Source organism: Rhinatrema bivittatum, chromosome 1 (genome assembly GCF_901001135.1).
Source record: "Rhinatrema bivittatum chromosome 1, aRhiBiv1.1, whole genome shotgun sequence".
NCBI lineage: Eukaryota > Metazoa > Chordata > Amphibia > Gymnophiona > Rhinatrematidae > Rhinatrema > Rhinatrema bivittatum.
Genome location: NC_042615.1, coordinates 145,509,324 through 145,532,931, shown reverse-complemented (window position 1 = coordinate 145,532,931; position 23,608 = coordinate 145,509,324). Strand labels below are relative to the sequence as shown.

At 42.9% G+C, this 23,608-nt stretch overlaps 1 protein-coding gene across 1 annotated transcript in view; it reads right to left on the bottom strand.

The window, feature by feature from the left end:
- Positions 1-7,068: 7,068 nt before the first annotated feature.
- LOC115083975 (tyrosine-protein kinase TXK-like) overlaps positions 7,069-23,608 on the bottom strand; it is an 82,164-nt gene continuing 65,624 nt past the window's right edge. Inside the window, exons 10-14 of the mRNA XM_029588163.1 lie at positions 23,339-23,555; positions 20,396-20,460; positions 19,547-19,665; positions 13,206-13,363; positions 7,069-7,646 (exon numbers count right to left, since the gene is read on the bottom strand). Of these exons, the coding sequence (XP_029444023.1) occupies positions 7,578-7,646; positions 13,206-13,363; positions 19,547-19,665; positions 20,396-20,460; positions 23,339-23,555 (628 nt within the window). The 3' untranslated portion in view covers positions 7,069-7,577. The remainder of the gene's footprint in view (positions 7,647-13,205; positions 13,364-19,546; positions 19,666-20,395; positions 20,461-23,338; positions 23,556-23,608) is intronic.

The window sequence follows — 23,608 nt, the reverse complement described above, 5'->3', positions numbered from 1 at the left end:
ACAACCGGCAGACAGGGGGGTGTCCCTCCCTCATGCGCGTGCGTCGCCGCCGCTACTGCTCCTCCCTCCCTCCCTCCCTCGCGTGTGCGCCGCCGCCACTCCTGTTTGTCGCCACCGCCGCTCCTGCTCCTCCTGCTTGTCGCCGCCGCCGCTCCTGCTCCTCCCGCTCGTCGCCGCCACCGCTCCTGCTGCCGCCACTGCTCTTGCTCCTGCTGCTGCCGCCGCTGCTCCTGCTCCTAAGGAGCAGGCGCCATTTTTTTGGGGGGGGCATGCTCTGCTCTGGCCGACGTGCTCGCATGTGCGGTAGAGCTGCTCTCTACTGCGCATTTGCGGCACGTCGGTCAGGGCTCCCTTATCTAGTAGATTGAAAAGCATGGGTCCCAGTATAGATCCCTGAGGCATTCCATTGCCCACTCCCCTGCACTGAGAAAATTGTCCATTTAATCCTACTCTCTGATTCCTGTCTTTTAACCAGTTTGTAATCCACGAAAGGACATCACCACCTATACCAGGGACTTTTGGCCAGCTTGGGGGGTCAGGAGGCCCCCCAAGCTGGCCAAAAGTCCCTGGGGGTCCAGCGGGGGTCCGGGAGCGATCTCCTACCTACGCTCTTGCCGTCGGGGGACAAAAACCAAAATGGCGCCGGCGCCATTTTGTTTTTGTTTTTTGTTTTTCTACAACGCACCGGAGGCCCGAGAGTAAAAGATCACACCGGGACCCCCGGGACCCCCCCCCCCCCACTGGACCCCAGGTAATTTAAGGCATTTGGGGGGGATTCGGGAGGGTGGGGGATTTTAAAGGGTCGGGGTGGGTTTTAGGGTTGTTTTAGTGTGCCGGTTTTCCTGCCCTCCCCCTTCCCCTCCCCCCGATTTACGATTTTTGACGATAAATCGGGGGAATTCCTATTAAATATCGCCTCTAACAATTTTTGACGATTTAAAATATATCGGACGATATTTTAAATCGTCAAAAAACGATTCACATCCCTTTACTACTCTTCAGTTTGTCAATCAGGCCTACCACATCTTCTAGGTTTACCTTGATTTGGTTCGGTCCATTTGAATCATTACCCATGAAAACCTTCTCTGGAACGGGTATCTCCCCAGCATCCTCTTCAGTAAACACCGAAAAAAAGAAATGGTTTAATCTTTCCACGATGGTCTTTTCTTCTCTAAGTGCCCCTTTAATCCCTCGATCATCTAATAGTCCAACTGACTCCCTCACAGGCTTTCTGCTTCAGATATATTTTTAAAAGTTTTTACTGTGAGTTTTTGCCTCTATGGCCAACTTCTTTTCAAATTCTCTCTTAACCTGTCTTAGCAAAGTCTTACATTTAACTTGCCAACGCTTATGCTTTATCCTATTTTCTTTTGTTGTATCCTTCTTCCAATTTTTGAATGAAGATCTTTTGGCTAAAATAGCCTCCTTCACCTCACCTTTTAACCATGCTGGTAATCCTTTTGCCTTCCTTCCAATTTTCTTAATGGGTGGAATACATCTGGACTGTGCTTCTAGGATGGTATTTTTTAACAATGTTCACGCCTCTTGCACACTTTTTACCTTTGTAGCTGCTTCTTTCAGTTTTTTTCTAACAATTTTTCTCATTTTATCAAAGTTTCCCTTTTGAATGTCCTTTTTCATGTTAAATTTGTTATTATAAATGCATAGGGGTAGATTTTAAGAAATTGCACGTGGGCAATTGCATTTGTGCGTGCACTACCCGGCGCGCACATATGGATGCCCGATTTCTAACATGCGCATGCAGATGCACACATGTTATAAAATTGGGGGTTGGCACGTGCAAGGGAATGCACAATTGTGCAGCCTGTGAGTGCCGACGCCTGTGGCCTTCACCCGTTCCCTCCCAGGCCGCTCCGATTTCAGAGCGGCCTGGGAAGGAGCTTCCTAACCCCCTAACCTAACCTCCCTTCCCCTTCCCCTAACCTTCCCGCTCCCTAGCCCTATCCTAACCCCCCCCCCGACCTTTATTTTACATCTTGTGCCTGCCTCCAGGCAGGAGCAAGTTGCACGCCGCTGTGCCGGAGACCTCTGGCCCTGCCCCCCCGGACCGCTCCCCCACCCCTTTTTCAAAGCCCCGGAACTTAGACGTGTCCCAGGGCTTTATGCGCGCCGCCGGGCCTTTGTAAAATAGGCCCGGCGCACGTTACCCCACCTACGCGTGTAAATCCTATGGATTTACGCGCGTAGGGCCTTTAAAATCTGGCCCATAATTTGTAATTGTGTGTGTGGGGGTGAGTGGGGGCACAAGGTGTAAGGTTCGCTAGGGTGTGTTATAGCCTTGCATTGGCCTTGAACACAGTAGTATTCTTCTTCTGCAAAAATAGTTCACACAAGGTTTAACATTTACAAGCTGTACTTTACTTTCAAACCTTAACACAGAGGACAACAATTGTCTGACAAAGGTACAATCTCTAATATTCTGTATAAATTCATAGACAAAATCTTCATCACTTATTATCGATGACTGCAAATGAACTCTTTGGAAGTGAATCTTAATCTTAGCCATGCAAGGTTATACCCTTAGTGTGTACCTTTTTACCTTCTCCTCGCAAAGGTCCCATCCTGACGATCCTGTACACCCTCTAATTTGCTCCGAACCATTTAGACAGACACCCTGAGGACTCACTCTCACAACGGACTCACCCATCTGACGGTTCTTGTGCAGCACTGGAGTGCTGCCGGAACTTCTCACTGCGGCCAACTATACTTTCCCTGTTCACTCCTTCACCAGACCTCCCACGGCCAACAGTCCCCTCCAGGTTACCATTGCAGCCCAGCGTCTCTCAGTAACTCAACCCGCAACTTACCAACTGCAGTCCAGCTTTCTTCCGAACCACCCAACCAGTCTACCTCACTTGCCGGCTCAACAACCCAAAATGTATCCAGCTTTCCCAATCCCCAATCCCCATTCTCCAACACTATATATCCTCTACAGGAAATTCTACCAGGCAAGCCCGACACCGCTCCTTAATGACCCTTACCCCCATCCTGATTGCACCGATCACCCAACTTCTTGGCCGAAACATGGCTGAAACACACAGATACAGCAATAATAAACCAACTTCCAACACAGACCTACGACATCTTTTCTCTCCCTCGACAGAAAAAAAAGGGGTGGGGGCATCTTATTAGCAACTAAAAAAGGCCTCAGAGTCACTTTAACACCCAGTCAAATCAGATCCTAAACTAGAAATCGGCCTTTTCACATCAGACCAACTTCAAATCCTACTTGTCTATGCCCCCCCCCCCCTCCCCCCGGGCCTCCTGGAAACAGACGCTTCCCCTATTGTTGAAATAACCACATCTCTCATTAATTTGGACACTCCAGCAATATTCCTTGGAAATTTCAACCTGCACGTAGATGACCCCAAACTCTCATCCAGTTGTGAAGCTTTCCTCACTGCCCTCTCAGCCATGGGATTCAAACAGATAGTCAACAAACCCACACACAAAGCAGGTTACACGTTGGATCTAATCTTCGTAAACTCAAGCATCAAACATTCATCACACCTTAGCTGCAAGAAGGTCCCTTGGTCAGATCATGCTCTAATTTCAACCATGTTCACGCTGAAAGAAACCATCACAGACCACGCACCCCAAACCTCTTTTCAATATAGAAGATCCTGCCCCTCAGAAGACCTCAGCAAACATCTGACCTCTCAACTCCCTCTCATAGACCTCACCAATCCTAACATGGCGCTCCTTTCCTGGAATAACATTACAGAATCCATAGCTAACAAACTATGCCCCCTTGCAACAACTAACGCGTCCAAAAGACAACCGTGGTTCACCAATGAACTTCGAAAACTGAAACAAAGCTTAAGACAGAAAGAGAGCAAATGGCGTAAAGCCCCTTGTGCCAGCACACTCTCCGCCTATAAACTTGCCTTACACCATTACAAGACCTCTACCTCTAGATCCAAAAGAGACTTCTATGCTCATAAGATCCACGACCTTGTGTTCAACGCTAAAGCTCTCTTTGCCTATGTATCCAATCTAACCCAAATCAACGCGCCTGACATACCTAGCAACCAAGCACAATCAAAAGCCGAAGAACTGGCCCTATTCTTCCAAAATAAAATCATTAACCTCCTAACACAGCTGCCCTCTTTCACCCCCTCTCACTTGAGTTCACATCAGCTAACCAACAAAAAAAACATATGTCTGGAATCATTTGAACCCATTACCGCCACAGAGATCCATTCAGTTTTAAAGAAAATGAAACCTTCCTCTCATCCTTTAGACCACATCCCCACCAAACTCCTCCTGACAATTCCAGACTCCATCTCCAAAACGCTGGTGGACATCATAAACTGTTCTCTTTCTCAAGGAATCTATCCAGACAAATTCAAACTGGCTTCCATCAAACCACTACTAAAGAAGCCAAATTTGGATTCTAAAGACCCAAATAACTTCCGCCCAATCGCTAACCTTCCATTCATATCTAAGATCATGGAAAAATTAGTTAACACTCAAATTTCAGACTACATCGAAGATAACAAACTACTATTCCCTTCCCAATATGGGTTCCGCAAAGCATTTAGTACAGAATTCCTCCTCACATCGTTGACAGACTACCTCATTATGGGTCTAGACAAAGGACAATCATTCCTACTGATTCTCTTGGACCTCTCGGCAGCCTTCGACATTGTTAACCACTCCACCCTCATAAACCAACTATCGACCATTGGTATAACAGGTACGGCACTAGCCTGGTTCAAAACATTCCTCAGCAACAGAGGCTATAAAGTTAGAATCCACAACAAAGAATCCCCCCACCATGACTCACCTGTAGGAGTCCCACAGGGATCCTCCCTATCACCCACGCTCTTCAACATCTACCTCCTTCCGCTGTACCAGCTCCTAACCAATCTAAAACTCAAACATTTCCTCTATGCAGATGACGTCCAGATCATGATCCCCCTTAAAGAATCCTTCTCCAAAACTCTCGATCATTGGGAATCCTGCCTCCAAAAAATCAACCATCTCCTTGCCAGCTTAAACCTCGTATTAAATGCCGCCAAAACTGAACTCCTTCTCATCTCCCCAGAAAATAACACTACCATAATTCCTCCAGCCAACCCATTCTCCACCCAAGTGAGAGATTTAGGAGTCATAATTGATAACCGGATGAATCTGAAAGCATTAGTCAACCGTACAACCAAGGACTGTTTCTACAAACTCCAAGTGCTGAAAAAGATAAAACCTCTTTTCCACTCTCATGACTTCAGAATGATTCTACAAGCAATAAGCTTCTCAAAGATAGATTACTGTAACTCTATCTTACTAGGTCTCCCATCTTCTTACACCAAACCGCTACAGATGGTCCAAAATGCGGCAGCAAGAATTCTAACTAACACAAGGAGGAGAGACCACATATCCCCTATCCTAAAAAACCTACATTGGCTGCCTATTCATTTCAGAATCATCTTCAAGTTCATCACCATGATATATAAAGCTATCCACCACCTTACTCCACTAGACCTACAATTCCCGCTCAGCCAACATAACTCCTCAAGACCTACCAGAGAAGCATACAGAGGATCTCTCCAGGTACCTCACGCCAAATCCACTTGGCATATTACTTTAAGAGAACGGGCCTTCTTGACAGCTGGACCTTCACTTTGGAATTCCATTCCACCTGATCTCCGACAGGAGCTTTGCCTCCCCACCTTCTGAAAAAGACTTAAGACTTGGCTGTTTAAACAAGCATTTCCGGACTCCTCCTAAATTTCACCTCTTCAACTTCCATAATGCAGCCACACCAGGTCATTGTAAATAACCCTATATGATGTTAAATTCCTACAGTACTTCTCTATTCTCCCAGTTCGATCATCCTTGTTCATTGTAACTGCTCTCTTCCTTTGCACAGGTTCCTGTTTTAATCTTTTGCACCCCCCTTGTTCAACTGTAAACCAGCATGATGCGATTATATCATGAATGCTGGTATATAAAAACCTTAAATAAATAAAAAAAAATAAATTTCAAGGATAAAGGTACAGAACTTTTCTGTTACACTAAACATTTTCAGCCTCTTGCAATCCAAGATGCTAAATCAATCATTAATTTGGTTACCCGAATAACCATGCGACAATTTGGTGTCAGTTTCTTGATCCTGAATGTGCACCGCAGCAGGAGAGTCAGGCTCTCTGGATCATGAAGGAAATATCCCAAATATCCGATACCAAGAAATTTACTTCCAATAACAGCTCAACCTGCAGAGAAGCAGGCGAGATACAACAGTTATCAAGACTTGTAAAAGAGAACTAAATGATTTAATCAATCTCTCTTGAGACAAGCTTCAGCTGCTCTTCACCATTCTGTAGTGTTCATGGAAATAAAATTTAACAAATAAAATATCTTTTTATTGGACTACCAATATATTTCTTAAAGACCTCTAACATATCCCCACTCAGCTGTCTCTTCTCCAAGCTGAACAGCCCTAACCTCTTCAGCTTTTCCTCATAGGGGAGCTATTCCATCCCCTTTATCATTTTGGTTGCCCTTCTCTGTACCTTCTCCATCGCAACTATATCTTTTTTGAGATGCGGCGACCAGAATTGCACACAGTATTCCAGGTGCAGTCTCACCATGGAGCGATATAGAGGCATTATGACATTTTCTGTTTTATTAACCATTCCCTTCCTAATAATTCCTAACATTCTGTTTGCTTTTTTTGACTGCTGCAGCACACTCAGCCGACGGTTTTAAAGTATTATCCACTATGATGCCTAGATCTTTTTCCTGGGTGGTAGCTCCTAATATGGAACTTAACATCGTGTAACTACAGCAAGGGTTATTTTTCCCTATATGCAACACCTTGCACTTGTCCACATTAAATTTCATCTGCCATTTGGATGCCCAATCTTCCAGTCTTGCAAGGTCCTCCTGTAATGTATCACAGTCTGCTTGTGATTTAACTACTCTGAATAATTTTGTATCATCCGCAAATTTGATAACCTCACTCATCGTATTCCTTTCCAGATCATTTATATATATATTGAAAAGCACCGGTCCAAGTACAGATCCCTGAGGCACTCCACTGTTTACCCTTTTCCACTGAGAAAATTGACCATTTAATCCTACTCTCTGTTTCCTGTCTTTTAACCAGTTTGTAATCCACGATAGGACATCTCCTCATATCCCATAATTACAAGCACCAACCATCACGGCATATAAACTATATGTAGCATACTGGAATGGGGAAAGAAAATGTGATCACATAATAGTATTGTATTGGCGATATTGAAACATTATTGCAAATAACAGAGTTGAATGTTACATCATAATATTTCATAAGAAAAGCTTCAATGATCTATACAGAACACACAAGCAAGTAAAATGCACTAGTGCACCATAAGGATGGTGCACAGACACTAATCTGTATTCTTGATAACTAAATATAGATATCTGGCTTTAGTGATTCTTCCTTTCATTCATACAGCTCTAAGCTCTGCTGCCATGTTGCTGTGAAAGGAACTTATGCTGGTGCATAGGACAAGACTCTCCCTTGCCTTGACACAAAGTGACTTGGATAGCTGCTCAGCCATATATGGTTATCCAGTTTCTGCTATGTCTGTGATAGTCTGGCGTAATGCTGCAAATGAAGGGCGACCTTCAGGCTTCTGAAAGATACAAGTTCAAGAAAAGCATTAATGATACAATGTCACAGTCCAGCATGAGCCCATGCATGGGGTAAGAGCAACTTAGGACACAATTGCTTATATTTCATCATAAAACACGAGCAACGAATAGGTTTCAGGCCAAAGGTACTTCCCACATGCAATTGTAATTCTTACTGTGAATTACTACTCTGATATACTAATAAAAGTGAGGTCCCTTTAAGACGTCCAGAAGCCTTGCAATCATCACCAGAGGTCTCTTGTCTCCCTGAGAGTTAGTTGCTCTATCAGGTAAGCAGAGGGCTGCAGTGGACATCATTTCCAGAGCAAACTGAGTTCCAAATAAGACTGTGGAGGGACTAATATTATTATTTGTTTGAAAAAATGTGAGCAGCTTATTTATATGCCGTACTATAGATTATGAGTTAATGGTACTTGTTTAACCAGTGAAATCCACAAAACAAATCCCTTGGTTTAAAAAGTGTGTTTTCTTCAAGCAATGGAGTTGCCGCCAATAAAGTGTTAAAATCATTTACAATGTTGAAGTTGTTCTGGGACTTATTGAAATTTGCTGCATTTCCCTCTTCAATTATTATACTTGTTTAACCAGTGCCAGAAGTACATTTATTGTGAATAGGTTTCAGAGGTAAAAAAAATTATTTTCGGTGCAGTGTTTTGTACTGAAGAAACATGAATCTGTTGTTAAATTGAAGTTTGAAACTGTATGTTGATTCTTTATTGATAATTATGCCTGATATTGCTCTTTATAAGAAAAATACAGTTTAAAATGCATAATGTGTTATATTGCAATGTAAGATAGTTTAACTTTTCATGCCTAGTGAGTTAGTTGCTCACCAGACAAGTACAGGACTGCACTGGAAGTTATTTCCAGAGCTAATTGAGCTCTGAATAAGACTGTGGAAGGCAGGCCTGGTGCTTCCATTAGGCAAACCATGAAGAGGCAGAAAAGAGCAGCCACGTGGGGCCACGAGCGGAGCCCCATCCCACTTGCACTCAAAGATATTCCTGACAGGCTACAAGTGGAGCCCATCTGGCTGACAGACAAAATTAGAAAACAGGCCCATTGGCATCATGAGCAGAGCCCATTCCACTCTGGCGGGATTTTGGACAGAGCACATCCTGTCCACAGCAGAAGATGAGTCCCAGCAGGGCCGCAGGCAGATTCCATCCCGCCTACGGCAGAAGATAGCAAGAGGCTCGGCAGGGGCCGCAGATGGAAGCCATCCTGCCCACAGCAGAAACAGAGGAGAAAGAGGCTGGGAAAAGCTGGGGGCAGAGCCACACCACCTGCAGAAGGAAGAAGGAGAGGCCCAGAATAAGGGAACAAGAGAGCCTGTGAACGATAGAGATTGGAAAGGTATGTGTATGTATGTGACAGTGCCTCTGTGTGTGTGTTTGAGGGCCTGTGGGTGTCTGTGTATGTGAGAGTGTGAGAGAGCTTGTGTGTGGGAGTGTGTATGAATGACAGATTGGGAGCCTGTGTGAGGAAGTGAGCATGCATGTGTGTGTGTGTGAGAGAGAGGGTGCAGTGTGAGGGTATGTGTGTGCAAGAGACTGATAGTGTCTGTGTGAAGGGGTATTTGAGAGAACATAAAAACATAAGAACATGCCATACTGGGTCAGACCAAGGGTCCATCAAGCCCAGCATGCTGTTTCCAACAGTGGCCAGTCCAGGCCATAAGAACCTGGCAAGTACCCAAAAACTAAGTCTATTCCATGTTACTGTTGCTAGTAATAGCAGTGGCTATTTTCTAAGTCAACTTAATTAATAGCAGGTAATGGACTTCTCCTCCAAGAACTTATCCAATCCTTTTTTAAACACAGCTGTACTTACTGCACTAACCACATCCTCTGGCAACAAATTCCAGAGTTTAATTGTGCGATGAGTGAAAAAGAACTTTCTCTGATTAGTCTTAAATGTGCTACTTGCTAACTTCATGGACTGCCCCCTAGTCTTTCTATTATCTGAAAGAGTAAATAACAGATTCACATCTACCTGTTCTAGACCTCTCATGATTTTAAACACCTCTATCATATCCCCCCTCAGCCGTCTCTTCTCCAAGCTGAAAAGTCCTAACCTCTTTAGTCTTTACTCATAGGGAAGCTGTTCCATCCCCTTTATCATTTTGGTCGCCCTTCCCTATACCTTCTCCATCGCAACTATATCTTTTTTGAGATGTGGCGACCAGAATTGTACACAGTATTCAAGGTGCGATCTCACCATGGAGTGATACAGAGGCATGACAACATTTTCTGTTTTATTCATCATTCCCTTTCTAATAATTCCCAACATTCTGTTTGCTTTTTTGACTGCTGCAGCACACTGAACCGACGATTTCAATGTGTTATCCACTATGATGCCTAGATCTCTTTCTTGGGTAGTAACACCTAATATGGAACCTAACATTGTGTAACTATAGCATGGGTTATTTTTCCCTATATGCATCACCTTGCACTTGTCCACATTAAATTTCATCTGCCATTTGGATGCCCAATTTTCCAGTCTCACAAGGTCTTCCTGCAATTTATCACAATCTGCTTGTGATTTAACTACTCTGAACAATTTTGTATCATCTGCAAATTTAATTAACTCACTCATCGTATTTCTTTCCAGATCATTTATAAATATATTGAAAAGTAAGTGTCCCAATACAGATCCCTGAGGCACTCCACTGCCCACCCCTTCCACTGAGAAAATTGTCCATTTAATCCTACTCTCTGTTTCCTGTCTTTTAGCCAGTTTGTAATCCACGAAAGGACATCGCCACCTATCCCATGACTTTTTACTTTTCCTAGAAGCCTCTCATGAGGAACTTTGTCAAATGCCTTCTGAAAATCCAAGTACACTACATTACTGGTTCACCTTTATCCACATGTTTATTACTCCTTCAAAAAAGTGAAGCAGATTTGTGAGATAAGACTTGCCTTGGGTAAAGCCATGCTGACTTTGTTCCATTAAACCATGTCTTTCTATATGTTCTGTGATTTTGATATTTAGAACACTTTCCACTATTTTTCCTGGCACTGAAGTCAGGCTAACCGGTCTGTAGTTTCCCGGATTGCCCCTGGAGCCCTTTTTAAATATTGGGGTTACATTGGCTATCCTCCAGTCTTCAGGTATAATAGATGATTTTAATGATAGGTTACAAATTTTTACTAATAGGTCTGAAATTTCATTTTTTAGTTCCTTCAGTACCCTAGGATGCATACCATCCAGTCCAGGTGATTTGCTACTCTTTAGTATGTCAATCTGACCTACTACATCTTCCAGGTTCACAGCGATTCGATTCAGTTCATCTGACTCCTCACCCTTGAAAACCATTTCCAGAACCAGTATCTCCCCAACATCCTCATTAGTAATCACAGAAGCAAAGAATTAATGTAGTCTTTCTGTAATGGCCTTATCTTCCCTAAGAGCCTCTTTAATCCCTTGGTCATCTAATGGTCCAACTGACACCTTCACAGGTTTCTTGCTTTGATTTTAAAATTGTTATTATGAGTTTTTGCCTCTATGGCCAACTTCATTTCAAATTCTCTCTTAGCCTGCCTTATCAATGTTTTACCCTTAACAATGTTTATGTTTTTTCCTATTTTCTTCAGATGGACCCTTCTTCCAATTTTTGATGGATGTTTTTTTGGCTAAAATAGCCTCTTTCAACTCACATTTTAACCATGCCGGTAATCGTTTTGCCTTCCTTCCACCTTTTTAAATTAACCTTTGTTTGGGTCTTTTGTGGCACTGAAAAACATGACAATTTTTGAAGTATTCATTTCAGGAAATAGCTCACACTATTTATAAACAGTGCACACTATTTACAAACAGGGCACAATATTTTTAAATAGTCGGTGCTAACTGTAAATAGCGTGCACTATTAGGCAATAGTGTGCTCTATTTCCTGAAACAAAACCTGAAAAACAAAAAAGAAAACATTAACCGAAGCTGAAGAATATGTGTCTAGAACTTCCCCAAAATGAAATGAGACAAAAATGTTTCTGTGCATAGCTTTAGTACCTATGGCAGTGCAGTAGGAATGGAGCAGTTGCGAGTTGATGCCAGAGTCTGTGTTAATCACTACAGCACCAGGAGCCCAGGATGTTACACTGCCTCCCCCCACCCCCACCCCTGCTAGCGGATGAAGCCCAGTGAGACGTGTGAGAAAAAGAGAGGTCCAGGATATTGGAAGGGGGGGGGGACACAGCCTGGGGAACTGTGTGAGCCCCTTTATTCAGGAGTGGGGGAGGTTACATGAAGTTTAACTGAAGCCCTGATTGTGTTCTTCTATGTAACAAATTAGGGAGCTTGTCACTAATTTTACAACAGTATGCCACTAGGGAGAGCTTGACAGAACATACTGGAGCTGAGAAGGGAAGTGAGCTCATCGTTATTCTGGGAGATACTGTCTCTGAGAGGTCTCAGTTAGAGGAAGTGAACTCACATGGGAGAAAAGCTTTCTGGGATGTGTAGTCCTCAAATGATTAGTAATCAAAATCCAGATGGAGATAACTGGGTAGCTGAAGATAATCAGATTGCTAATGCAGGGGCAGATGATGGGGTAGAAAGGAGCATAAGGTATCAGAAGGGTGAGGACGTGGAGGTGTCCAAGAACTTGAGGATAGATATGCCAACAGGATTTCCGTTCATTTTGGTAATTACGAGTGGTATGTTGTTGAGAGGTTGACAAAGGCCAGTTTAAAGTATAGTGTGAATGCTGCAAGGTAAAAAAAAAGGCAGACTAGCCTGGATTTGGGACTTTAAATGCCTGTTTGAACCTCAGTCTTGCAATTGCTTACCTTGGAAACTCTCAATACGACCCAGATGTCTCCAAATGCCAGACGGAAATTGAGCGTTATGTGGATGCCATACATTATGTCTCTCCCTCGGGACTCTAAGAATTAGTTTCTTAATCGCTTGGACCTGTGACTTGTTCTAGTCGCCTTTGTTTATTCTCACTATTCCAAAGATTTTGCATTATTGGACTATGAGACTGAGCCCCCTGTTGGTAGGAGTATCTCCTGTTTTGGTTACTGGGGGGGAGGGGAGGGTACGTGGGTATAGGGTTTTGGTTGCTGGGGGGGAGGGGAGGGTACGTGGGTATAGGGTGACCTGTTCTTATGTTTTTGTGCAATTGATCGGTTATGGTTATGGTATGTAACAGAACCAATTATGTACCATACGTTATCTTGATGTTTTCTATTCTATGTCTCAAAACTAAATAAACATGATTTCAAATAAATGCCTGTTTGAATCCCCTGTGAACTAAAGCCAAGAACAGAGTTGGCAACCAGCAGACTAAGACCTTAACTGTAAGAAAGTTGTGGCTGCAAATAAAACAAGCAAAGAGTACATCAGTGTCCTGCCTTGTCTCAAGGAAAGAGAAGACACACTGAGTTCTTGTCCCAATGACCTTAGAGATTAGCCTGTGAAATTGTTCTTTTCCTATGATGAACTATTTATTTCCATTCCTGGAAGAAAGAAATAAGGGTCACTGGAGCTCTGACAGCAACTACCACAGCACAGGTAGGATAATAAGAGGCACCAACCTCATGCCAGCAGCTGTACATTACTTCAAACACAGCCTGGGAGGCCTGGTATGGACGGTAGAGCCTGAAGCCTTTTGAAATCTCCTCCACTACTTCAGAATTGGATCTCCTTTCAAAAGGCATTTTTCCCTCTGTGAAAACCTCCCACATCAAGACTCCTAAAAATAAAACAGGAATTAGGCAGTATCACCTCACATTACTGGGGAGCAAAACACAAAAATCTGACATTTTGTGAGGTAGGTATTCAGCTGGCTCATAAGCAGGAAAGTTATCAGGGCAAAAAAGGGGTGGGGGGCTGTTGGCCTGGTAAGGGAAGACTTCCCAGACAACATTATACTGAGCGCTATCCAGCTATATTTGTGCAGACAAGTCAGTCCACCCAAATAGCAGGGTTAAACTTATCCAGGTAGAGTTACCAAGATATCTATCACTGGATAGTCAGCAAAGAAACTTACCCAAATGCACTCAGTTGAATATCCAGGGAACTTTACCTTAATATTTAGAGGAACTTATCTTGTTAGAGCACAAGCAAGCTGCTCAATTTGTACCTGGCCAGAATTTTTCTTATCTTTCCACTTAGCAGTAGAAGCTTTTTATCCATTGCGTGGCCAAGCTGGCTCAGTAGTGGGCTAGCACTGCAGGCATATGGGAACATAATTCAGCCTTCAATTAGTAGCTTGTTACTTCTGTGCTGTGCTGATGGAGAGTTTTTTGAAGGTAGCTAATAGATCACCATGCCCCATATAGTTCTTGCCAGTTGTACTTGAAGTAATTTCTCTGTTGCTGGGCATAATCTCTCTCTCTAAGGAAACTGGCCTTTTTTATGATATTTACAAGCATAGAACATAGGTACAAGCTGACCTTTTCTTAGCCTAACTAAACCTCTCTTTTCTTGATTATTAACTCCTAATACAATCAGCTAACAGTATGCTAATGCATCAGGAATCATTAAAAAAAAAGTGCACTAACTGGAAAATGTGTGTAAAAAATGCTCAGTGTACATAAAACATGGTTTATGCACACATTTTTCTGCACACAATATATGATTTACATGCACAAAAAAAATGTTTTCTGTATGTAAATCCCCAGTAACATGAGTTAGAGGCACATCTTTGTGCTCCTAACTTTGCTGTACACTTAATTTAAATGTTTCCTGTGCATAAAATTCCAACTGTAGATCCCAGCACTGGAACTCCAGCTTCTGCCCATAGATTAACAGTAGCCCTGGAAACTTTACTCCACCTTGGACTAGGAGTTAAGTTTCTAGTGCCAAGAAAACACAAGATAACCCAGCACACCACTCTGCATTGGGGAGTAATAGCTAGTGCCATTATTAGCATAGGATTTTTGCATGAGAGGGTGCTAACCTGTAGGCACATTGATGTGCACATTTCTTGTGCACAAAACTCCTTATTGCGTTGGCAGTAAAGTTTGTGCACAAAAAATGTGTGAAGAACTGTGGGTTAAACTATGTACTCTCTTGAGTAGACCTTATTACATCAGTCCCTCTCTTAGTTCACCTATGCCACACCTCCAGCTCCGCCCACTTTTTGTCCTGATAACTTTTGTCCTGGTACCTTTGTGTCCCTAAAATTTTGTGGAGGAAATTTTTAATGGGGGACACTTACATGATTAAAAGCCATTGGAGCAGATTTTCAAAGACCTATGTGTGTAAATCCAGGAGGATTTACACGCGTAGGGGGGTTATGCGCGCCGGGCCTATTTTCAAAAGGCATGGCGGCGAGCGTAAAGCTCCAGGATGTGTGTATGTCCCGGGGCTTTTCTGAATGGGTAGTCCGGGGGCGGGGCAGATGGTCCAGGGACGTGGCTGGGTGGTCCAGGGGTGATCTAGGAGGTGTGGCCGAGGACGCCGGCACAGGAGGGGATCGCGCGCGCAGTAACTTCCAAAACAAAGGTACGGGGGGGGGTTCTTTAGGGCTGGGGGGGGCGGGACAGGGAAGGGAAGGGAGGGGAAGGTGGGGGGGGGAATGGGGAAAGCCAGTGGGGCTCCCTGAGGGCTTGGCACATGCAATTTGCACTAGTGTGCACCCCTTGTGCGCGCCGTCCCCTGATTTTATAACATGCGCGTGACTGCGAGCACATGTTATAAAATCGGGCCTACATTTGTGCGTGACAGGTTGCGCGCACAAATGTAGGCCCGGGCGTATGTTTTAAAATCTTCCCCATTATTAATTGCATAAGTCTTATGAATATCTGCCTCTGTATTTATGATCAGACATAAAACTTATTTTCCCAGAACAAGTACACTCTAGGGAAGCACTTGCAAGCAATAATGTTTCCTTGCAAGTGCTTTATACAGATTCATCATTCTTCAAACATTAGCAAGAAAGATGTGGACTTTACTCCTTGGAGCTTTGTGACCTGTCAAAACTGAAATGGATGTTACATGCTTTCCAGAAAACACAGGTCCTTTGCCCATAGGTGCATAGAATTGAAAGATAATATGACACCTCTGTCCAGCTCCTCCATTTCCCCTCCACCCTCTTCTCCTCAGCTTGACCTAACTTGAGCTGTACAATGTATACAAAACCCAAAGAGTGAAAAAGAACTAATACAAAAATTGAGATTTCACCCAAAATGGCAATGCAGTGTATGTAAGCCTTTTGCTAAAAAGGACCTCATATATTAGGCACTTAGACTGTACCATTGAATGTGTTATCCTATGTCTTACACATGAGCGAGTGCCCATGTTGCATTTATTATCATTGGCCCAGGATAAGACCAAAAACCATGAATCCCAGGATATTTTTTTGAAAATATTTTGCAATGCATTTCAAATAAACAATCTTCTTGTCACTAATAAAGAGAACAAAGTAAACAGAAACTTATTTTGAGGCTCCAGGTAGAAGATGAAAAGGAGCTCGTTGACAATTCTTTTGAATCCACTGGAACCAGCCAGATTATTAGAGTGCGTCACTTAATTTAACAACTTAACCCTAACTTGAGCTGTGGCAGGGAAACTCCCACTGCAGCTTTCAGGGCCAGGAACAATTATGGGAATGGAGGAGGGAGGGGCTGTTGATGTGTATATCTATCGGGTGCTCAGCTAACAACCAGAACACCTACTGCTGCCCACCCATATAAAGCAATTGTGTACCCCTGGCTCGTTCAATTATGGTTTGTTTCGCTTCAGTTTACTATATTTTACTCATTGTATCATTAAAGTCAAAAGTATTGTCAGGGAAGGGACCCAAACAAAGAGGTTGAAAGGACCTAACAACAGTCATACAAAGTACCTTCTTTGTTGGTGGGGGAGGATTAGGGGGTGGACCTTAACCTGACAGGAGTAGTGATATTGCCTCTTCATCAGGGGAGGGGGTATGCTTTAGGTGGTAGAGAGCTGCAGCCAAGTCATGCCATGGATTACTGTTAGGCAGGCGGCTTAATGCAGCTCCCATAGGGCCTCGGAAAGGCTGCAAGCATGAGTTGGGTACAGCCAAGCTGGAAGAAGGCAACCTAGTTTACAAAACTAAAGTACCCAAAAACTGACATAGTGGCGGCCCAACTTATACCATGGTGAGCCTGGGGGAACCTCAGGTTACCTAGCCTACCAACAGCCAGCGGTTGGGCTATGACGATAGTGCTTGGCTCAAGTTATACTACTGCAAAACATTTCCATAGCTTTACCAGACCTAAGCCGCGCTGTACAAATACATAAAATATTTATATGTAGACCCTCATCCTTGGAGCTTCCAATTTAGTTGAGACACACAAACGAGACAATTTCTAGAAATCACTTAAGTATTACAGTACAATCATGTTTAATATGAGAGAGTCAAGATCAGGAAGAGTCAGGGCTTTTTGATTTAAATGTAATATACTTGTTTCCAGAAGTTCATCGCTTTGGGGCAGCCCCACACACATGATGCATAGAGCCTTGCCTCTAACAGTGTCTCCAGTAATTTTCAGACACAGACATTTAACTCTCATACAGCCTGCACAGAGTTTTGTTTTTGTGATAGGGGTCAAAGCTGTATAAAGTTTAACAAATAGACACTTTGCTGATGAGCTTGTTCGACAAATATTTTTTTTTTCCAGCGGGCGCATGATCCCTCATCAGTGAAGATTTTATATTCCTCTGTCCTATAAAAGAGCTGAGCTGCCTGGTAATGTAATAGTCAGAGAGCATCAAATCATATTTTCAGCTCAAGGACTCTCAAGCCTGGCATCCAATGTGCAATTTCAAGCTATTTAGAAAGGAAGTGGTTTCATCGTGGATTGGTGACTCATCAGGTGGCTCGAACAATGTAAGATGTTCTATAGTAATCATTAAATTCAATAGGAGGAAACCTGGTATGGACAACTGTAAAAAACAGATTGTAACAGTTCGCATTAATAGTGCAATGTAAAGGATTATTTTTAATTATTTTTAGTAGGGGAGAAGACTTCATCTAGCACATTTGTGATATAGTTTACATCAGTGTTTCCCAACCCTCTCCTGGAGGCACACCTAGCCGGTCAGGTTTTCAGGATTGCCGCAATAAATATGCATGAGATTGATTTGCATACCCTGGGTCTCCAATGTATGCAAATCTCTCTCATGCATATTCATTATGGATATTCTGAAAACCTGACTGGTTAGGTGTGCCTCCAGGAGAGGGTTGGGAAACACTGGTTTACATGATAGTGCTACCGATATAATCACAAGTCTAGATTTCTCCTTTTTTTGTTTTTTTATGGTGAAGCCAGTATCATTTGTGGGGAAAAAATGATGGCAGTGAACATGAACATATCTTTCAGGCCTTTGTCCAACAGAGTAAAGTAGTGCTAAATGCTCTGAATTCAAACAGGAACCCAACGTGAACCACGTTTCACCTTACTTGGCTGCATCAGGGATAACTCCAGTCTTTTTCCACTTGCACTCACAGATTAAACGGCAACATTTAAGAAAAGTTCTAAGAATATCCTGATTTAGAGGGTTCAATACATATTGTCTAAAGTATGACAACAGCTTATCAACTTGCTTGGCAAAACTGAATTGTAGGCTTTTGGTATGGGCTCTACTTGCTTTGAGTGTGATGGACTCAATTCAGGGATGCACTTACTATAACTGGGATCAGTTTTCTATTTTGGGATATAAGACACACTGCTTAGGATACTATGGAAACCTAGTCAGAGTCTGATTCACTAGCTCTAGGATAGCATTTTTCTGTGTCTTATAGAAGATTTTAATTTGCTTGCTGTCCTTATTGGTTGAACTCTTTGGTTCATGAACAAAGCTGGACACTAACTTTCACATGCATATAGGGTTTGAAAAGATCTCTCAGCTCTGGAACTATTACAATCCACCCTGAAGTGAATGTTTTTCTGGAAGACTCCGGAATATATTGAATGTGACTGTACATTTTTGATACTTTTTGCCATTGTGGATTTTTTTTTTTTTTTTACCAGCACAGTACAAAATATTTTATAGCCATGTGCAATATTGTATTGAAAGAACCAGAAGAAGATTTGAAAACTCGCTTCATGTTGTGTCTGTAGACCCTTGGACTGAAGTGAGATTGACTCTGTCTGCAGGGAGGAACCCTGCAGATTCTCACCATCAGCAGGCGGACCTAGGTGAAACAGAAACCGGTCAGATCCTTCATCTATACCAGGCCACGTTCCCCTCAGGTTGAGCCTTTGGTTGCTAGGACCAACAGAGCTTAGTTGGGGTCTCTGCTGTTGGCAGAAGAGAAGGTCCATAGTAGCTGGAGTCATAGGGAGGCAGTAATCAGGTGTATCCGGAGTCCAGGCAGCTGTCAGGAGTATCCGGGGTCCAAGCTGTGGTCAAAACCAGTTAACTGTCCAAGGAAGGAGAAGAGGGACGGATAGGCAGAGTAGGCAGGCAAGGACAAGAATAAGTAGGCAGCGTAGTACAGACTGGAACGAAGACAGAAAACAACCTGAGGACGAAGACTAAGGCAAGCTGGCCGAGGACTGAAGACAAGGCTGGAAAGAACACGCTCTAATAAGAAGTAGCTGACCTGTTGCTGAGGAGAATTGCTGCTGGGAAGCTATCCTTTTATAGGGCAGCACTGGTGACGTCATCTGTAAGTGCCAAGGGGGGCTTTCCTGCTGTGGTCCCTTTAAAAGCTGTAGAGTGCTGCACGTGCCTAGGGAAAGGCGCAGCGCATTGGAGTCAGTGGTGGCCTGCCGGGTGAGGGGCCGGTAGCTACTCAGTGTGGCCAACCCAGGACTGAAAGTGAGGGCAGTAGTTCGTGGGGTTAGCTCATGGACCAACGAATGTAACTCTCCAGATATATCCTACAAGTGCTAGTTTTCAGCATTCCACCCTGGGGGCCAGATATTTCCTCATTTGATCCAATACATCAGCTTACCAAATGACCAGACATCTGATTTGCTGCTGTACTTCCTGAAGTGGAAAACCTCTGGAGGTGACCATTTTATTGGGAATTTGGTACCCAAGGAGCTGATATATTCATCATCCTGAACATACCTAGAACAAACCAAATTATATGATGTAATGAACAACTGACTAAATATATTCCAGTGTAATCTAACTGTATATTACTAATTGATAAAGATAAATTAAATATTTCAGGTCTACAGTGCTTGATGTTACAATTAGGAAAAAATCAGATGATTTCCTGTCAAGATACCATTACTACATTTGGAAGGATAGAATTGATTTTGCACTTCATTCAGAAATCATGAAGACTTGTGATGGACAATTAGATGAAGAATCATTGACTGCCATTAGCTCTCTCTGCTGACATGCTGATTTTTTCTAATTAGAAATAAAACTGTTCAGATCTATAATTATTAAACATTCAGAAATGACAAGAGACAGATTATAGATTAATCAGTTAATTGAGGCATGAGCTTCCATTTTGTCATTCAGAGATAAGCAACATGCCAAGTATAAATTCATACAAATAGGATTCTAGGAGCAGCATAAACTACTCATGAAATATATGGACTGCACACCCCAAAGTGTCCCAGATCTTTAATAATTTGACAATTATGGGATTCCTTTCCAAAGTGTTCATCCAGAAAAGTCCTGTGACATCACAGCTTCTGATGACGAAGCAGAAGATATCATCTGTTTCTTTTATAAGGGAAATGTATAAAATAATGGAAGGTATTAACAGCCTATTCCAGGTACTCAATGATGAAACTTTCATGTCTATGAGCAGGATTTTATTGTTATGAACCTGGTACTTTACCTTGTCATTCCAAAATCTGATATTTTAACTATCTGCATCTCATTGACCAAGCAGTTTCTTGCTGCCTGTAGGAGGAAAAACGATAGTGCATGTAAGCAAATGTGAATGTAGTCCATCCTGCAAGCTCATGAACAAAACACCAATTTCTTTCCTATCCAAGAATTAGAAACAATCAGGTAAATTTTCAAAGGCCCATGTGCATAAATTTCGGGGCTTAAATGCGTGGCAGGGCCTTGCGCACGCCGCGTGCATTTTACAACAGGCCCGGCCATGCACATAAACCTCGATTCGTGCATAAGTGCCGGGCCTGTCAGAAGGGGCGGGCTGGGACAGCACCATTAGCTTCTGTCCCAAGGAAGCTTGCGCTGGCAGCCAGCCGGCGTGCAGAAGTTGCTTCTGCACTGACGGAGCAGTAAGTAAAAAAACAAAAAAAAAAGGGGGATAGTTAGGGTTAGGTTAGGGAAGGAGAGGGGAAGAGGTAGGAAGGATAGGGTTAAGGATAGGAAAGTTCCCTCCCAGTCCTCTCCTTAATTGGAGTGGACTGAGAGGGAACTTGGGGAGGCCCGATTGCGTCACCGTGCTTAATTTACTAAAATTCACCCCCCCCCCCCCCCGCCCGCTCTGCCCGCACATGCGCAGTGGATTTTAAAATCCGGCGCACATATGCGCGCGGCCATGAGATTCTATGATATGCACGCGCCAGAGCGCAAATGTTATAAAATCGGTGCGTCCATGTTCCCGGCGCGTGTTATAAAATCTCATGGCCACGCACTGCTTTGAAAATCTACCCCAATGTTCTTTTATTGCCTCCTATTGTACAAGTTTACTCCCTCCTCCCCCTCCCTCCCCCCCTCCAAATGCATATGAAACCAGTTTAAGATAGGCTTTAACTGCATCTAGGAGAATTAAAGACCATTAGTTGTTCATATTTAAACTGGTTTCAAACCAGCTACAATACAAACTCATTTTTGTGAAGAAAGTTGAATAAGGACTGCATTGGTGTTTCTAAAGCACCAATCCATCTCTCCTATTCTACTGCTCTCAGTCCATAGTACCATCACAGATTTTCCAAGCAGAGTCCAACTTCTGGTAGAAGAGCATTCTGTCAGCAGCAAAGTAGGGTCAACAAGAACAAGAAAAGAAACTACTCTCTGCTTCTAGACCCTTTTGATTGTAAAAGGTATGAGCGTAAGTTACCCCACACAAGCTACACCCTGCTTGGAGCAGGTGTAACTTCATGCAAGGTAATTAATGCATGCATTAAACCAATGAAACAAAACCAAACCGTTGCAACTTGAGGTACTGCAAAATAGCAGATATGTCTTACAATTATTGTTAATTATTTATAATTTAAAAGACTTACCCGAGAGAGTGGTATCAGAAAGATGTCAGTGTGTTCGCAGTCTCATGAGCTCTTGCCCTTACAGGGCTACAGCCCCTCTCTTGACTTCACCACTTATTAATTACGTCATTTACCTACTCTCTTCAGGTTTGTCAATTGATATTACGTTTTTATAAAGTGCAAGTGTGCCTCCCTTAAAATCCCTAGAAAACCCGTATTTTGTCATCTAACATGCCACAACTAATTATTAAAATCTTATATTTTGTTTTATGCTTATCTCTCAATAGTAGTGCTGTTATGTTTCTTCGCCGTGTTTCATCACTGCTTCAAATGAATCGCCCGACATTGGCCATGTTTCGGCGCACTCCTCGCGCCTGCTTCAGGGGCTACCGTTCCTTCACAAACTCTATTACAAAAACATAAATCTATAAATACCTCTAGAACAATATCTATATATGTCTCACTCTACTGCGGCATTAGTACTCACGATTCAGTGTGACACAGATCCCTTCTACCGTGTTGCCTTTCAAAAAATGGCGCTCAAACGCTATTCTTCCGTCTCCACCGGATGTCAGCTGTTTTATACCCGAACCTCAAATCCAGAACTAAACTATCCACTACAGAAAGACCGCCCAATCAACTTCCTTATTAAGCCCAGCAGGGGCAATTGTGTTCAATTTAAAAATCCAACGCTGTTCGCGCTGTAGTAAACACAGATTTAAATCCCCTCCCCGCTCATCCTGCTCAATACAGTCCAAGACCGTACTATGTAAAGTTTCAAAAACATGAGATTGTTCAGCGCAATGCTGAACCAATGGAGCTTCCATCCTTCCTCTCTTCAATGCGCTTTTATGCTCTATTAGACATACAGAACAAATTTGCCATGATGTTCGATAACGAAGAGACATCTACTTTACATTAAAAGAGAATGTCTGGCATGCTACATCTTTAAAAGAATCCACAATTCAAATACACTTATAGAAATCACAAAGGATGACAAGAAAGAAGAATTTAAAAACTCAACTTCTCCCTTGATATTAATATAAACAATATTTATTAAAATAAAGCTGTAAGGGGCTGTCCATAAATGAAGTCATGCTCCGATGGGGCTTTTTGTGATGAGGGGGTTTGGAGATTTGTGATGAAGTGTGACGAGAGGGGGGTGGGGCTTGATTTCATGCCAAAATAGTGTGACGTCATTTATGGATGACCCCTAAAAGTGATATTCACCTCCAACTTTCTAACGCTAAGAATAGTAGCACCTATAAATAAGGCATGCTAACCCCAACAATGTCCATTATCATGAGATAATTGTCTGTGCTAATAGTTCCAAGACAAAGACTAGGACATCTAATCATATGGCATGGGTAAGCATTTGACAATGCCATCTGCCAAGGATACTGACACAAATAGAACCAGAGAAAACACATTTGTAAATTGGCTTAAATATGTATAAGCTATTGATGTAGGTTTCTCTGTTAACTAATGCTCACTGGATCTGGCTGCCCATTGGTCAATACTCCATTGCCTAAATTCAATTATTTCTTAATCATTCATAAAATGATAGCTCTCCATCGTCACAGCACACTGGGCATGCTTACTAAATCTCGATGAATGAATCCATTTCTTTCCAGGTACTCCATCCCCTCGCACACATCTTGGCATATGCTCAGGAGGGACCCTTTCCTGAGCCTTCCTTTCCTTTGTTGAAGGTAGGTGAGCAGGCAGCCATTTACCATGAATTCAGTCACTATGAAGAGGGGCTTCTCCTTGATGCACACTCCATACAGTTGAACTAACTTAGGATGGGATAATTTCCTGTCAAATGAACAGCACGTCTGTGAGCAAACATTAGTCCTTTAAAAGGGAGT